Source organism: Danio rerio, chromosome 19 (assembly GCF_049306965.1).
Source record: "Danio rerio strain Tuebingen ecotype United States chromosome 19, GRCz12tu, whole genome shotgun sequence".
Classification (NCBI taxonomy): Eukaryota; Metazoa; Chordata; class Actinopteri; order Cypriniformes; family Danionidae; genus Danio; species Danio rerio.
Window position 1 is genome coordinate 21,780,113 of NC_133194.1, and position 18,847 is coordinate 21,798,959.

General features: G+C 35.1%; 1 protein-coding gene and 1 long non-coding RNA gene across 3 annotated transcripts in view; both read left to right on the forward strand.

The window, feature by feature from the left end:
• The window catches only part of jazf1a (JAZF zinc finger 1a), a 35,413-nt gene that overhangs the window by 10,640 nt on the left and 5,926 nt on the right, over positions 1–18,847 (forward strand). For both annotated transcript variants that reach the window (XM_005159518.6, NM_001044955.1), the window contains exon 2: positions 16,981–17,053. In XM_005159518.6, the coding sequence (XP_005159575.1) occupies positions 16,981–17,053 (73 nt within the window). The remainder of the gene's footprint in view (positions 1–16,980; positions 17,054–18,847) is intronic.
• On the forward strand, positions 176–6,184 carry LOC141379065 (uncharacterized). The gene is made up of 2 exons (XR_012395022.1): positions 176–4,885; positions 5,786–6,184. It is a non-coding gene; the product is annotated as an uncharacterized lncRNA (long non-coding RNA).

The window sequence follows — 18,847 nt, forward strand, 5'->3', positions numbered from 1 at the left end:
TAAATCCAAATGTGAGCGATTCTGAGAGTGAAACCTGGTGTACGCAAAGTTTTTGTGCATACGCAGCGTTGATACATGAGGCCCCTGGAGAGTTTAGCTCCTACCCAAATCAAACAATGAGCCGACTAATCAAGCATTCATTAGATACGAGCTGTTTCTTAGTTCCAAGAACACAGAGAACAGACTTGCATTCTTGTGAAGATCGGTCTTGCCAGGTCACCTCGAAAGAATGAACATAGGAGACCGTTTTCCATATATATATACTATGCATAAAGACATTACAAATACACGTTGCACAATATAAATAAAACTGATTTTTATTATGAATTTCAGCAAATAAACACCCTTAATGTGTTTATTTCTTTATTAAGATTTTCATGGTAATGTTTATATTTACTATTTTATTTAGGGAAACTCCTGAGATGAATAAGTTATGTCTCTGAACTTAATAATAAATCTGTATAAAATGGTGCTCTTCCCAACTCCTTAAATCAGTCGCAATGACTTCTGGGTCTTCTAGAGCGAGTTCGGTTATCAAGGCTGCATCCACGCATCTTTGATATCAGGAACACATCCGGGAAGTTTCACGTGTCCTCCGTTCTTGCGGCCTTGAATATTGGAAATGAACTTTGGCAGTTGATGATGACATTACAGCAGAACACAAGGACACAAGACTGCTAAAGAATGCATATTGAGAAACAGCCATGGGCTACTAGAAACATCCTGGCAGGTGTGTTGAAGCAAATTGGAGCCAGGAGCCTCCAGGACAGAGTTTGGACACCCCTGATTTAAGGAGTAAAAATTACCCATCAGGTCATTTATTATATCCTGTTGAAATGTTTTGGGTTAGAGCGTGTAAAGACTGTCCACTCTGCAGCCTGTAGCAAGATAATTTACTGGAAATGGTCCAATATGTAATTGACGTGCGTGTAAGTGGTAGTTGCGAAACGAGAATTATTTAGGTTAATTTTTAGACTACCCATTACATTGTGTGCTGCTAACATCTAGACCTACCCCAACTATAAAGCCTAATCAACCATCACAGTAGCATGGGCATTACAATAGTGGGCAATACAGTGTCCACTATGTATTGGACCTGATACAATACGTCGTCGTGCTACAGTCTGCTGCAAGGACATGGCGAGGAATTGTAGTTTTTTTTGCCCCTGTGTCTTTAAATGAAAATGAGCTGGTTCTCCTGCGTCCTCTTAAAGTAGGGTCTCCCAGTCTCCATTTCTTATGGAGAACATTTCTGGCATGGTCCTTTGCTTGAAAAAAAGCTAACTTTTTTTTTACGTTGTTGAGCTTGTGATGCAAAGTGCTTGAGTTTGAGTCTAGTGAAGCACAGTTTCACAAAAGAGATGAAAACTATGTATATGAGGTCGTCGCAGGGGTTGGGTGTAGGGAAGGCTTTAGGCCAGTCTTTAGGCCTACTCACACTATGCCATCCGTACCGTGCCCAGGCCTGTTTCCCGGATGGTTTGAGAAGTGTGAGTGCACTGAATCGGGCTCAAGCATGGTTCACTTGGCCGGCCTTGGCCCGGTTGTAAGAGGTGTGCCTGAGCGCGGTTCACTTGGGCTTTGGCACGGTACGCTTGTGTGTGAGTGCAAAACGCGCCAAAGCCCGAAACTAAAAGCGAGACGTGACTTTTAAGGGACTGTGTTTATTAATCATTCTTACTGTTCAGTGAACGCAAACTGCCGTAGTTTATTAAAGACGAGAACTCCTCACAGCACGACAGCTGCACGGCTTCAGCAGACCTCCTCATTCCTGCAGCACGAGGGCTTTATGATTGTTTATGAGAGCCAAAAGTGGCGGATCTGTTCGGCGAAATATCTGACTGCGTGTCACCGCATCCTTAAGGACTGTTTGGCGAAATATTTGACTGCATGTCACTGCATAACAAACGACTGAAACGATATAACTAGAGAAATCTCCACTGTGCTGCTGAGTGAGAGAGCGCTTCTCACTGAACAGCGCAGCAGCGATGACGTAAGCGTGCCGAGGCCCGTTTGTGGTGTGAATGCAGGCCGTCGGGGGAGACAGGAGGGGGGACAAGCGTGCTTTGGCCCAGTTCGAGGCAACTGTACCTAGTGTGAGTACGGCCTTTGACTAGTTGTGGTGATCTGTATGACAAGCATGTAACCATTCTTGCAATTTAGTAAAAGCTGCAATTGTCATGCACATCTTGTCAGGGAGGCCCAGTGTTGTGATTAGTAGTAAATCTCCTCTGAAGGCCAAAGGGGGCTCTCGCGAGCTGCACAGAACCACCAAATATGAAATATGTTTCCACTGATTGGTAAGGTATGGGTCACCTTTTTCAGGCTTGCGTTTCCACTGCCAAAAGTGTACCAATGGTGGGAGCAGTTTATGACAGAAAGTTTCGGTTGACGTCATTAATATGTCAAAATAAAGCTGTATGGGTCGTTCGCATATCATATGAGAAGCACTTCTCACAAAACATATGCTTTATACACATAAATACTTCTGTATAGATGTTCATTATTAGCCTTTCTATGAACATGATTTGATTATAACTGCAGATCAATGAATTTCAATTCAAAATAGCCTACTGTAACGTCTGCAATTATATAAAATAAATAAATAAATGCAACATATATGAACACATACAACCCTTTTACAGTCTCCAATATGTTACCAATTACAGAAAAACTACACACAGCATACATTTAGTCCTTATTTGAATTCAAAAACAACACACAACATATAGCCTACAGTCAGTGCAAACCTCTTATCTGTATATTTAATATTCACTAACACATGTAACCTCTTGTTAGAAAGTAATTTTGTCATTCCGAGTTCAAATAGTCCAAAAGGCGATGATAATAGTTAATCTTGGCAGTTTGTTCAAGTTTTAAGTTGCTGAAAGAAGCATTTGCTTCTTTGTTTTATTCCAACTTCTCCATTGTTTTTCGTGCTTCACTCTCGCATTTTTCCATTTTTGAAAGGATTGGATGTCAGAAGCAATTCAATAATCATGTGCACATTATTATTATTATGAGCTCAAGTTTGTTATTTCAAATATTGAAGTACAGTGAGCGATCGTGAGCTCTGGAGAAAGTGAAACCGCTCACACTTTACACGCCATTGTAAACAACAACAGGACAACAGGTTTATTTTTGGCTTTGTGGCTGTTTGAGCTCAAGTCAACCATGGATCTTTATTATATGTATATATTTATGATGTAATGGCTGTGTATTTAAAAATGGTGCGTCCTTTGTTTTTATTCTCCTGGCTTGTAAATGTGCTAGTAATGTATCTTTGTAAACCAATAGCATTCAGCTGCACATCTCGTTCCACTTTTTGGTATCCTTTTTTTTGTGTTAGGTACTCTTTGGAAAGGGTACCCAAAAAGTGGTACGGTATTTGCTTTTTGGTACCTATTGACAGTGGAAACGGCCATAAAAGTGTACCGAACCTTACCATACCACTCAGTGGGTATGGGCAATTAAAGGCCCAGGTAATACCTAAAGATTTAACTACTTTCATTGATTGGGAAGTGAAGGTAAGTGAAGAGTCAGGGGATGGGTGATGGTGAGAAGGGGACCTTCTATAACTTGTGGATCGGTACTCAATGCGCATGAGAGTTGTTTTTGATTTATCACAGAGCCCTACCCAAAGTAAAATATTTCTGATTCGCATAATTGTAGAGAGTGCCCTCTACTGAATTTGTTATCTGAAACATACAACAAAACATACCAGGAGGGACATGTTTCTGGTTTCACAAAAATGTAGGTTAAGGTATGTGTGAGTTGACCCCCCTTTGCATCCATAACAGCTTCTACACTTCTTTTGAAGGTTGCAAAGTTTTTCTGTAGGAATTATTGCCCATTCTCTCAACAGGGAATTTGTCCAGGCACTGATGTCGGATAGACAGTCCTATTTCACAATATCCATTTTAGTTCATCGTTAAGGTGTTTGATGGGGTTAAGGTCAGGGCGTAGGTATCAACTAATTCAACCAAGTCTTTATGGGCCTTGCTTTGTTCACTGGTACATAGTCAAGCTGGAATAAAAAAAGTCAAACTGCTGTAAGAAAGGCATAGGATTCATTATCCAAACTGTTTTGGTATGTTGAAGTATTCATTGAAGTAACAAAACTGTAACATTCCCCTGATCACCCATCAGACCGCCAAACAGAGAAGTGTGATTACTCACTTCACAAAACAAAGGTTCTACTGCTTCAGACTTGGAGACAAACTCTCCAATATAGTGGACGACATTGTATTGGTGATATGAGGCTTGCATGAAGGTCGCTTATTAAAACAATGTTTGTGGTGATATTAATGCAAGTGGACATTTATAATTTTTCAGCTATGTAATCAGCATAGCATTGGTAATTTTTATGTAAGGTGTATGTTGCAGGTTTTTTTTTAAAGGGGCTAACCATCCTAAAGAAGTTTCAATCTGCCCTGATGGAGGTCAAAACTAAGGTTTAGGGTTAGCTAGCTGGAGATAAAGAGGGCTATTCATATTAAAAGAATAGAATAGGATAGAATACTTTTTATTGTCACTGAACATGTATAAAATGTACATTATATACATGTGAGATGAGATTAAATGCATCTCACTACATAGTGCAAACCTGTCAATTATAACCTTTTAGTACAATCACACTAAACAACAAGTTACAGTAGAAATAACTGTAGACAATAAGCAGTAGTACAAAAATAAGGGATGAGAGGAGGGTAGGGTGAGGTGGAGTAAACAGTTCTGAGGTAGAACGAGAGAGATATACACATGAAGTACTATGTAAATGTGAAATGATAAATACTAGTGTAAAATAGGGCATGAGAGGGGAAGTTGGGTGAAGTGGAGTAAACAATTTTGAGGTTGAACAGAAAGCATATACCATATGTAATATGTAAATGTAAGATGATAATAATAGTGTAAAAAATAGGAGATGAGAGCGGGGAGGGTTAGGTGGGGTGAACAGTTCTGAGGCTGAAAGAGATATATGTACAAGAAATATATAGAATGTGTTATGGAGCTTTATGTGTAAATTAGATTGTAAAATGACATATGCTACTTTAATATTATTTTACATGTGCTGACTAATTTTAAATTTTGACTTTGGTAGCCCCTGAAATGGGTTGTACCACTGACATTATTTAAACAGTTGGGGTAAATACACATATGACGTTTGTTTGTTTGTTTGTTTGTTTGTTTGTATTTATTGCATTGATAAAGCAGAAAAGCCATAGTGTCTAAAATACATGTACAGAGCTAAGCTTAGTGCATTTTATCGTTTAAAGGGACAGTTCCAATTTTAGATTACGTCACCTTTTACTTTTTTCAAATCTTTGATATTTTTCTAATTTTCGATATTTTAAATGATTGTTGGAAACTTGCAAACATTGACTTCCATATATATTTGTTTTTCCCTATGGAAGTCAGTGGTTACAGGTTTTTTGCTTTTTTCAAAATGTCTTCTTTTGTGATCAACAGAATAAAGTATATAGCTTTGGAACCACTTGTCAGGGAGTAAATATTGAGTATTTATTGAGTGAATGTAAATTTTTGAGAGAATTATCACTTTAAGCCAATAGTGTTGATCTAAATGTATGAGGTCAGCTATTTGCTAAAAATAACCACATTCTGAAAATGGAGTAAGATTTCAAGTGTCTGAAATACATGTACAGAGTGTATATGAGTAATGAAGTTTATTCTTTTTGCTTAAATAAACACATTATTTACCAGTGTGAATGTAAGCCAGAAAATAAAAACATTAAGTTCTCTCTTACTTTTTTCATTTAGTTAACAGTTAGTATTCAGTTGGTTTGATATTCTAGGGAGGTCAATTTACTGTAGTCTATGAATACTGTTAATGTGCTTAAATTTGTGCATTTCTAATAATTAGCGTATTTATTTCAATCAGTCTTAATGCTAACCTATAGTGGCAAACTTCAAATTCATTATCATATCAAAAGGTCCCACAGAATGCAGTACTTACAGGGGTTGAACAATGAAACTGAAACACCTGGTTTTAGAACACAATAGTTCATTAGTACGGTGTAGGGCCTCCTTTTGCAGCCAATACAGCATCCTACACAGTGGCCAGAGCGATTTTAAGCAGTTCCTCTTGCAGAAAAGTACCCAGGTCACTATGTGATGCTGGTGGAGGAAAACGTTTCCTGACTCGCTTATTCAAAAAAAAAACAAAGTGGCTCAATAATATTTTGATCTGGTGACTGTGCAAGGACGTGGGAGATGTTTAAATTCAATTTCATTCTTTCTCAAACTACTCTGTCATCAGTCTTGCTGTGTGTTTTAGTGTAATATCCTGTCTCATGACACCACCTTCAAGATACAATGTGTGAACCATTGGCTGCACATGGTCTTCTACAATGGTTCAGTAGTCTATGGCAGTAATGCACCCATCTAGCACAAGTATTGGGCCTAGGCAATGCCATGATATTGCAGCCCAAACCATCCCTGATCCACCCCCTGTCCTTCACTCTGGGCATGCAACAGTCTGAGTGGTACACTTCTTTTGAGGCTTCTTCACACTGTAACTCTCTCAGATGTAGAAAAAACGATGAAGGTGGACTCATCCAAGAACAACACGTTTCACATTGTACACAGCTCAGTTTGCTGTTGGATAACTGAAAAGATGTTTGGCATTGACTCCTTACTTGGGATACATCAAATATTCTAACACCTAAAATTGTCATTTAAAAATGGCCCAAAAGTTCATTTTCAATCAAATTTCGGCCGAAAGATTTTTATCAATGAAACAACAGTATATAGTATGTATGTTGTAACATAATCTTCGTGATGATGCATACTGGATGTGCTTGTCTGAAGCAGCATGTCTACGGTGTGTCTATTTGTTCTATTTAGATCCTCTACATTTCATCACAAATGTCCTGTTGCATAGTCGATCTGTGTTATAGCGATCATTACTTGAATATGGATATCAAGCAGTGCACAATCGAAATGATGTAGAGGGAGCAGCGCACAGTGCAGAAAAAAAAGATCAGTGCAAGGTTTTATGTAAGTAATTTAGTAATTTAACTTAAGGGTGAAAAAAATCCTTAAGGTAAGGGATTTCATTAAAAGCGTTACAACAAACTTCTTAACTCTCACCTTTACCTAATGCCTTTTTAAGCATTTCAACGTAGTTTCTGCCAACATATGGCAACGGCGCCGCAGTTGCTATAGTTACGTAAACAGATTGTATTTAACCACGAATGCTTGTCACAATAACTGTTGCAGTAACTGTGCAACACATCCACGCCGTTTTTTTTTTTTTTTTCATTAAGCGAGTCAAGATGTTCCCTTATCGAGTCAAACTCTTGTCAAATTCAACATGTATTGAGGAGCTAAAAAACTTGGCTTGGATCAGGTAGAGCCTGTTGAAGTTGCACTGAAACTGCAATTTCAAGAGTTTAAAATAGATATTGCTTGATAATATTAGAAGGTTTGGCATGCTGTCCCGGGAGAGAACCCTGAGCTCAGAGATAATTGAGCCCTGGACTCCTGCCTGGTTGATGGGCATGTAAGGGTGTACAAGATCAGGTAGTGTTTGAGAGGTCCCCCTGGAAAAGGAAAAAAAGGCGGAGATGGGGTGGATGAGGGAATTTTTCAAAATGTGAAGATAAGGGAGTTTGGATTAATCTGATTGCCTTACTAATGATTACAGATGTGAGACCAGCCGCAATCAATCATATCACGTGCTCCTCTCGAAATTAGTTTGTGAAACTTAACTTCAAATGAATGCAATCCAGCTATCGACACACTGTGTACATTAGTTTGTTGATTTAATGATTTTTCTTAAATTATTTATTATGACATTATTTTAATAATATGAATTATTTTTAATTATTTATTAAAATATTCAGTTTTTGTGAGTGTTTTATCTAAAATGTTTTATTTGGGTTAGAATGCATGAGCTGTTTTGGTCCCTTAAATTTATTAAGGGCAAATAATTACTAAGGGCTTAGTAGCAACAATTAAGGGAACACATGGCTCATTAAGGGGAAATACTTAACGCCACCCATACTCCTTAAGTTGATCCTTAAAAATGTTATTTATGCACTGCTAGATGTTATCTCTCTGAAATCCCCACCAGAAGTGATAACCCATTGTTGTAATTAATGTTTTTATTTGACTTGTAATCTATTTTTTAAAATTTATTTTAATATTAAATTATGCAGTGAAGTCATAGCCATAAATGGAATAATTGGCATAATAACCCTACTAACCCTTGTATATTATAGACAACTTTTAGAGGACTACAGTAGTTTGTTTTAATAATGTGTTCATGTAAAACCAGATCAATTAATAATAATCATGTTTTTTTTAATGTTAATTAATTTAGTTGTTTTTGAACTGATCTATTAAAATACCTTGTGCAGTTTGCTTGCATTTCCATCACATTAACATTCATATCAGCAATCAAAGTGATTATCACTTGCATGCATATTAAGCAACATGCAAGTTTTGCAGCCTGGTTTTAACCTAGTTCAAAACAAATTCCTGTAAATCTCAGCCAGGTTAACCCTAACTGGCAGAGCTATCTTTACTGACACTGATTACAATATAATTCTTAAAAGTTCAAATGTCTTGTAATATCTCAGAGTAACATTCCTGTTTTTTTTTATATATATATATATATATATATATATATATATATATATATATATATATATATATATATATATATATATATGCAGTCAAACTTTGTGTTCTTAACTCTTAACTCGTTCTTAAGTTAAGTTTTTAAGTTTTCTTTTAATTAATTAATTAATTAATTTATTTATTTATTTATTTATGTATGTATTTATTTATTAATAAATAATTTTCAGTTCTACAGTGTTTACTGCACTATACAGTTGTCATATGTTAAATTCACGAAAAGTTACATTTTGTAAAAAAGAAAATTTGTTTAAGTTAGGCTAAAAGTGAAAGCTGAACCCAACTGCATTTGCACAGCTTTTTAAAAAATAGTCCAATGTTACAACAGCATATCTCAGATGTTATGGCGTCATTGTTTTTGGTATACAACGTACTGCAAAGTAATTTTACAATATCATTTTTTTGGGTCATTTGACTTTGGAATGATAGTGTTTATATTTGTTCAACATTGAAGCTTAATGTGAATGATCTAAAAACACTTAATCATAAAAGGTTTCAATTAACTGTGCTGTAAAATAATTCTACAACTTTGATATGTGTCACTTTTCCTAGTCCCTACTGACCACTTATATCTGTGGGTTAGAGATAGCATTTTTGTAAGTTTCGACCCTTAAGTGAAAATGATGGAGTATAAACTTTTGCAACATTGCCTCCTTGTGGTAAAATTGTGGGTTTCTTACCTCATGACTGCCATGACAGACGTTTGCAGACGGTCATAAGATCTGTGAACTTTTACATTACGTAATCAAACGGGATCAAGAAAGAGCTGTCACGATGCCTTTAATAGAAGCTTGATTATATATTTTGTTTTATTATCAAAAATATATATTTAAGTAAACTATAAGCATAATTTGACAGCTGTGTTTATGGTCTTTTATATTGTGAGAAAAAGATACAGGTATACAAACACAGAAACAGAAAGTTCAGTGGGTATATCTGTTTATAGTTACCTAGGACGAATGGAATTTTGCATTATGTCATACCCTCCCGTGTCAGCAAGATGATCCTCCGGGCATTCGGACCTGTATTTAGGTAAATTGTTGTTGTGGCAGTGTTGATGTGTTCAGACATGCTGGTTTCATTTCCTATCAAATCTAGTTGAATGTAGAAAACAGCAGTTGACGTCATTTTCAAACAGATGTTTGTTACCCTTGTTTTTGTTGTTGTATCTTCGTATCATCGGCATGGTACGGTACGTGTCACTCTGAGCCGGAGCTAGTTGCTCAGTACCAGCATACAGTATGACCATCAAAAAGAAGCAGCTTATACCAGCTCAGATCTGCAAACAGAGTTTGAGCCATGGTTTAACAGTGCTGCAAGAGAAGTTGAAAAAAATCACCAGCCTAAACCGTTTTAAGTCACCGTTAGCCTAATATTCACGGTATTGTAATGTGTCACTGCCTAAAACCATTTGTTGTTAAACAATATTTTTCCTTTAAAAATTCGAAATTGTCTTATGACATTGGGGCCCCCCGAATTTATCACCTAATTAATAAAACTAGAATAAAAAGGTATTCAGAGAACTAAACCTGTTTGTGAGTAAATTTTGAAACCTGAGTTTCTTTCAGTGACCAGAAGATGTCAGCCTTGTTGCACAGTATCCATTTGTATTAGTAGTCTGACGATCTACATTTTATTTAAATATAAAACACATATAAAATGTATCCAAATGTATATAAATGTATCAGAAATGTTATTTACATTCTATTGTTTTGAAGTCATAAGGTCAAAGATTTTTCAGTCATAGCTTTGAGGTTTTGTTTGCTTATATTTAACTGTTCATCTTTTTTGATTTGCTGTGTGAAGATATAGTGAATAATTGTTCCACATTTTGTTTATAATAATTTTTATAGGGTTAAAAGGAAAATGTAATAACCATTTACCGTTCCATAATGGCACCATGAGTACTGAGAACTTCATTTAAGATGAAGTAATGAGGCAGTTAATGAACTCATTAAATTACCCCTGACTAACTTTGTTCTTAACTTTTTTCAAATGAGTAGAATTACCTTTCAGTAAATTTTGAGTTAACTACACTCATTTCAGTTAATAAGGTTGACAGTTGGGTTTTTCAATGTAACCTTTATGAGTTTCTTTCGAAGAATTTTGTCCTACATTCTTTACAGTATCTTCTTTTGTGTTTAACAAAAGTTGAACTTGAACACAATTGGAACAATAGGGGTGTGATGGCAAAAATAATAATGAACTATACCTTAACCAGTTTTGGTGTACACTAGCAGAGATTTAAATTTTTTTTTAAAAGAAGCCAATTCTGCTTACCAAGTCTTTAATTTGATGACAAATAATGTAAATTTTATTGCAATTTCAAGTAACCTTTTTCTTATTGAATTTAGTTTCAAATATTATTCATTCCTGTGATTCAAAGCTGAATTGTCATCATCATGAATGCAATCCTCAGTGTAACGTCATCCTTCAAAAACTAAAACTTGTATTATGAAGCGCAAAATGTATTTATGATGTAAAAAAGACAGCAAATAAAAGCTGTTATTGTCAACTTTCTTTTTTATCAAAGAATCCTAAATGTAAAATTTATCACTATTAGTAATTTATCACTATTAATAATCAGTACCGGCGACGCAGGGGGGCAGTAGGTAGTGCTGTCGCCTCACAGCAAGAAGGTCGCTGGTTCGAGCCTCGGCTCAGTTGGCGCTTCTGTGTGGAGTTTGCATGTTCTGCCTGCCTTCGCATGGGTTTCCTCTGGGTGCTCCGGTTTCCCCCAAAGGCATGTGGTACAGGTGAATAAGATAGGCAAAATTGTAAACTGTATGAGTGTGATTGAGTGTGTGTGTGTGTGTGTGTGTGTGTGTGTGTGGATGTTTCCCAGAGATAGGTTGCGGCTAGAAGGTCATCCACTGCGTACAAACGTCCTGGATGGGTTGGCGATTCATTCCGCTGTGGTGACCTTGGATTAATAAAGGGACTAAGAAAACGAATGAATGAATGAGTAACTTTGTACCAATAATAACTAATCATAATATTACAATGATTTGTGAAGAATACTGAAGATTGTGTGACCCTTGAATCACAGGAATAAAGTAAATTTAAAACTACAATGCTCAGCATATTTAAGTACACCCCTCACAAATCTTAAATTCATCTTTTTAATAGGAAGCTACAATATTATATTTGTGCATGTACATCAGGACTGAAGCCAAATCTGGAGCTTGTCTAACAAAATAACTTATGATAATGGTCCAAAAACTAGTACACCCAAAAAGATGTTATAGAAAAATATTAAATACACATTTTTAAAAGAAGAAGAAAAATCAAGACAAGCAAAAAATAATAATTGTTTTATCTTTTAATTTCTAAATATGTTTGGTGACTAAAATATTATTTCAATAAACATATCTTTTTAATAAATGTGTTTTGTTAAAATACATTGCTTATATTCACTGAGAAATGAATCAAAATGGTGTGTACTCAATTATGCTGAGCACTGAACATTCTACATCTAAAATTGTAATATTATTTCAGTTTTTTTCTGGTATTTTTCATCAAATAAAAGCAGCCTTTTAAAACATTAAGAAATCTTACTGTTTCCAAACTAATGACTGATATAGTGTTTGTATCTGAAATAGCCCTTTTTGCAATTAAAGATAATATAATTGACAAAATAATATCAAGAAATTGTAATCACACATATGAGTGAAATTGAAATTCTGTTCAGCTCTGTTGAGATCATTATGATTTAATTGCCAGTGTGTGCATGTGTAAGAGAGAATGAAAATGACTCGTCAGGCCTTTTTATGAGGCAATTAGTGAGATCCAGTGGAAAATCCATAACACCAGCTCTCCTCCCTCCCCAAACCCTGTGTGTGTTTGCTTGTATGTACTGGTGTGCGTAATCTGTGCATTTGCGTGTGTGAGTGCTAATGTTTTGGTTTCCCTTTTCATGTGTGCCCTCGTCCTTGAGCTTGCGTGTGCTTGTGTGTACATACGGAAGTGTTTTTTGGAGCGTTGTATCCTGCTGAGCTCTGAGAAATGTAATTACAGCCTCGTTTAGAGTTTTCTCCATCCTCTCCTTCCCGCCTGTTTTCCCCTCCTCCTCCTTTTCCTCCATCCGGAGACCTGCTGCTCTCCAGCACATTAAAACACTCCCCTGCTTTTTAATTAGCCGTCTGGAAAACAAACCCGGCATTCCTGCATCACCGCTCCATGCCAGGCTCCTCAGACTCACACTAACAGGGACACACTTTTTGCTTTCTGATAGCTTTTGTGTTGTGTTTAACCACAGGGTGGCACATTCGCTCTTCTGCTAGGTTCAGAGCTACTTCGACTACATCTGTCTTATTTAGATTCACCTGATTCCAAATCAGCGTTTGGGACTGCATCAAATAGCCCAGTGAGCTTTGATAGGCAAAGGATTTAATGATATGCCTGCGAATAAAAGGCATGTTTATTGGAGAAAGTTCTTTAATGTCCTCACAGAGGGCCCGACATTATTAGCCCTACATAAAGATTTCATAGGGATTTAATACCGGTCATGGCCCATTAAAATGCAATATTACTGCTACTGGTTGGGAGACGTTCCTGCTGCTGTAAGGATGCTTGTAGTTTTGGACTGAGTTATGATTTTGCTAAATGTGAAAATTGGGGCCTTCAGTTTAACAAGCACTAAATGCTAAGTGTATTTGTGTGTGTGCATATGTATTTCCTTGCAACTTTTCCTGTGGAAAGACCTTGTGTGCTTTCATTTTGTAGGTGAAAGGAAATCATAAAATTGGAAAACATTAACTCTGGCAACCGTTTATTGTTCTGCACCTGGCTGGCACATAATTACACTTACACGCATGTACTAGTACTAATTTCAAATATAAAAACCAAAGGTTCTTTCAGAATATTCTGTTGCAGAACAGTAGTATATAAATTACAGAATTGGAAGTAAACAGAAGGGCGTCATGGTGGCACAATGGGTAGCACGATCGCCTCACAGCAAGACTGGCTGGGTCATGTATGGAGTTTGCATGTTCTTACTGTGTTTGTGTGGGTTTCCTCCGGGTGCTCTAGATTCCCCCAAAAGTCCAAAGACATCCAGTACAAGTGAATTGGATAAGCTAAAATTGTCCGTAGTTTATGTTTCTAAAAGTGTGTGTATGCATGTTTCCCAGTGATGGGTTGCAGCTGGAAGGGCATCTGCTGCGTAAAACATATGCTGAATAAGTTGGCGGTTCATTTCGCTGTGACGACCCTAGATTAATAAAGGGACTAAGCCGAAGAGAGAATGAATGAATGAATGAAGTAAACTGACGCTGCCACGATTTTCAAATATGTTCCTTAAACACGACTTAAAGACTGATACAATTTATAAAACTTTTAAAATGTTTTATTTTTAAATATATTATTTAGATCTTTAATTGTACTGAAAAAGAGCAGCATTAACAGTTATAAAGTAATATTATGAGTAACTGATGACATAGTAAACTGTGACAGTTTTGTGTTACTGTAGTAGGCATGGGCCGGTATAAGATTCTGATAGTATGATAACCCTGGTTAAAAAAATCACGGTTTCACAGTATTGTGACTACTGCTCTAAAATATATTCTTTTTTAAATTTCCGGGTAAAAAATAACTTTTATCCCACATAAACACAAAAATATATTATTTTAAGAAACATTTTAAATATTTTGGGACAGTAAACATGTTAGGCTAAATAATTCAAATGAATTAAAAAATCACAATTTTTAAATGGCATCTTTGAATATATTTTCTGCCAGAGATACTGTTGTCCAAAAAAGAAAAAGAAAAAAAAGGTAAATAAAAAATCTAACACACAACATTATATCAGAAAACGACTTTTCCAAACCTTGATAATGGTTATTGTCCCATGCCTAAAAGGGAAAATAAAAAAGGGAAAATAAATTCAAATAAATTAATAAATAATAATAATAATACAGTTCGATAAATAATGTATTAATAAGTAATACAAGAAATGTGTAAAAATGCAGTTTTGCTGTTTTATTTTAGTTTCATTAAGTAACCAATGTATATTTTATTTGTTGATTAGCCATTATATATACATATATATACAGTGCTCAGTATAACTGAGTACACCCCATTTTGAAAATGAATATTTTTATCCATTTCTCAGTGAATATAGGCAATGAATTTTGCTGCATTTAAACAAAACATTTTTATTAAACAGATACATTTACTAAAATAATATTTTAGTCACCAAACATATTTAGAAATTGAAAGATAATACAATTTAATTCAAGCTAAATATTGCAAAAAAATTACAACTTACAAAATTTTTAAATGTTTTTGCTTCTCTTGATTTGTCCTCTTTTTAAAAATTTGTATTTAATATTTTTCTATAACATAAATTTAGGTCTACTAGTTTTTGGACCGTTATAGTAAGTTATTTTGTTAGATAAGCTCCAGATTTGGCTTTAGTATTGACTAAACTAATGTATATAAACATGATATTGTAAAGTATCCTAAAATATTCATTTAAATGAGAGATTTGTGAAGGATGTACCTCTAAATGCTGATTTATATATAATGCATGTATATGTGTGTGTGTGTGTGTGCATGTGTGTTTTAGATTTATTTAACTGTAATGCATCATATATTCGATTTTAAAAACAGTCTTCATAGATACTATACAGAGAAATAACTGAAATGAAAACTTATGAAAAATAACTGAAAACTCCTTTCCTCTTTAAGCACTTAATGTACTATTGAAAAAATCCTCTGTGCTTTCCTTAAAGCTGTTTTATTGAATCGCCTGTTGGTCATTTTTAAAGTCACTAAAATGCCATCTGCTAAATAATATTTGTTTAATCCATTTAAATTGTTTTAGCCTAATTGCGAATTATTAATGAATGACAATTATGTTTAAGCTTGAAAAGGCACACCAGCAGGTAAATGATTTGTAAATGCTAATAAACCACTGATGAAGACCACCTCTGAGGACCACCTGAGATACACAGATGTGTGTGTGCGTGTGTGTGTCCCCTTTATGAGGTGAGGAAGGCCTGATACATGCAGTGCTGAAACCAGAAAGTGCTCTGATGATAATAAGGCAGAAACAGATACAATCTACACCGGTTTTCCTTTAAAAGCTACTCTTTGCTACTTCATGCAGTTCATTTGGGTTTTGGAATACAAGACCGTAACATTGTGTGAAATTTGACAGTGCAAAAGACATATATTTGCATGGGAGGTCTGGCATGTTTTGCACAGTGAGCTTGTAGAAGTCGCTCCATGTTAAGGGAGAATACTGGTGAAGTGAACATGATGGAATGCCTTTAATGGCTTTCAGTAATCCCTCATTTAGACATATGGCACTTATTATATACCCTGCCTCTTATGCACCACACATATAACTGTGCACATGCATGCAACGCAACCATCTTAACATGAAAAAAAAAACATATTTTCTTTTTCTCGTTACTCCAAGCGGTCATTTAAACAAATGTGGAATGTGCCAGCACACACACATACACACGCACACACTCAGCAGTGTGTCTTTTTTCTCTTTGTGAGGTCTTCTGTGCACCATTTATGTTTTAATGAGCTTTAAGCAGCAATTAACATCCTACAATTCTCTCTTTCTCTCTTTCTCATGAGCACACACTGAAAAATGTCTTTGTTAAATACCATTTTGCAAGCATGTGCACATTTGTACAAATAACACTGATAAATGCGAACAAAAAAGGACTCTTTGCCACATGAGGGCAGTCTCAGGCCATCATACAGATAAGCATGCACGCACACACACACACACACGCACACACACGCACACACACACACACGCACACACACACACACACACACACACACACACACACACACACACACACTTTGCTGTGTAACTTTGAAGCATTGCCTGTTGAGCCTCAGGCAATGGAAGCTGCCTGCTGTCACAAGCCGAATGGAAAAAGTGTGGTGGTGTAGTGGTTTGGTCTGGGCTGTGGGGCATTAAGGGTTCTTGTTTGAGTAAACTTATAGTAAGCACTATTATGTTTCAAGATGTTGCTTTGCACACTTTGTTCAAACTACTTATTTAAATGAGCTGAAAACAACACAATTCTTAAGTTTTCTTTGAGGCTTTTCAATTTAACAGCTTAATTGTGTTATTAAATTCTATCCATTTAAATTTGTAAACACTAATAAGTTCACTTAATTCCTTAATGTTGTCCTAACACAAATCAATTGTGCTGAATCCAGCATTTTTTACAGTGCATATGACATTCTGTACCGTGCAAATGTCAGGTTTTGGTGCAGTGCTATATGTGTATTTTATTCAGCTTCATATGTCTAATGTGTTTTTTTTGTCTCTTCCTTTCTCAGATACAGACCCTAGAGTTCTGGAGCGGCAGGAGCTGCAGCAGCCCACATACGTCGCACTGAGCTACATCAATCGGTGTGCATGTTGAAATATTTCTATGCTAATTTACTTCATAAATTTGTCATTAAGAAGTTTATGATGTACACACATCATCGGTCAAAGGTTTATGGGTGATATTTAAGATGCTTTAAAAAGATTTAAATTTCTAATAAATGTGCAGTGTTATTTAGAACTTCTAGTGATAAAAAATACTTAAAAGTGTAATTCCAGGTTTCCATCACAACCTTTTCCAGCAACATATTAATAATTATGTTTCTTAAGCCGTTAAACAGCATTTTAGATGTCTAAAGATGGCTCTGAAGTAAAGGCTTAAAATATATTAAAGTGATTAATAACTATTATTGTAAATGAACTATTTATTTGTGTGTATATATACGTATATTAATACCAACTTTCATCGAAATGATTTAGGGCTGTACGCTATATGAAAAATTACACATTGTGATATTTTGCTCTATGATATATATTGCGATATGAATACAATGTCACTACACTGTAAAACCTTAAAAGTTTAGGCAACTCAAACCATTTGAGGAAACCGATTGCAACAAACCATTTATGTTTAAAAACGAATCCTATTTAGTACTGTGAACTTAATCCATTTGAGTAAAGGAAACAATCTGAGCACAGTAAAACCCAATAAATAAAGAGAACTCAAACTGAGTACTGTAAAACCCAATAAATTAAGGCAACTCAAACCGATTGAGGAAACCGATTGCTACAAATCATTTGAGTTAAAAAACAAATCTGAATGAGTACTGTGAACTTACTCCATTTAAGTTGAAGTAATGAGGTATTTAAATAACTTATTACCTTCAACACTGAGTTCTCAAGAGTCCAAATGTATTCAGGTATACAGTATTTTAATAATAAAATGTGAAATAATACTGCTTTGTCTTCGTTTGATATAATTTGCTTCATACAATTGTCTTAAAGTTTATGATGTACACACATCATTGATCAAAGGTTTTTGAGCAATATTTAAGATGATTTAAAAAGATTTCATTTTCTATTAAATGTGCTGTGTTTTTTTCAAACTTCTAGTGATAAAAAATTACTTAAAAGAGTAATTCCTGGTTTTCATTGCAACAATTTCCAGCAACATGTTAATAATAATGTTTCTTAATCTGTTAAACAGCATTTTAGATTTCTAAAGATGACTCCAAAGTAAAGGCTTATATTAAAGTGATTAATAACAATTGCTGTAAATGAATTGTTTGTTTGTGTGTATATACAGGTCCACATTTGAAGTTGATCAAAATCAACTTTCATCAAAATGATCTAGGGCTGTACGATATTTAAAAAATTACACATTGCAATTTTTTTTATTCTATGATATATATTGAGATATGAATACAATTTCACCACATGAGTTCAATAAATGTTTTTAAAGAATCTATTATTTTAGATTGATTGGGAAGATTCTGAAGGGTAGTGCATAAAATATAATAATCTACAAGCATAGATACATTTATTAAAGAAAAACTTGCAAATTTAATGAACAGCTTATTGTTTTCCCAAGAGTCCAAATGTATTCAGGTATACAGGAATTGAACAATAAAATGTGAAATACTACTGCATTTTCTTCATTTTATAAACAGTTCCATAAAATTAATCTTTATTAATTTCTCAAAGCTACAAACGGTACATTATTTTACGCCTGAATGCTTTAAACCCTCACAAAATGATAAATTATAATCCAGACTCATCATTGCATATTCTTGCCATTTGACTACTGCAAATGATCACATTGCGATAATATTATTTTAGGATACTAAAATTATCCTAAAAAAACTATAAAACAGGATT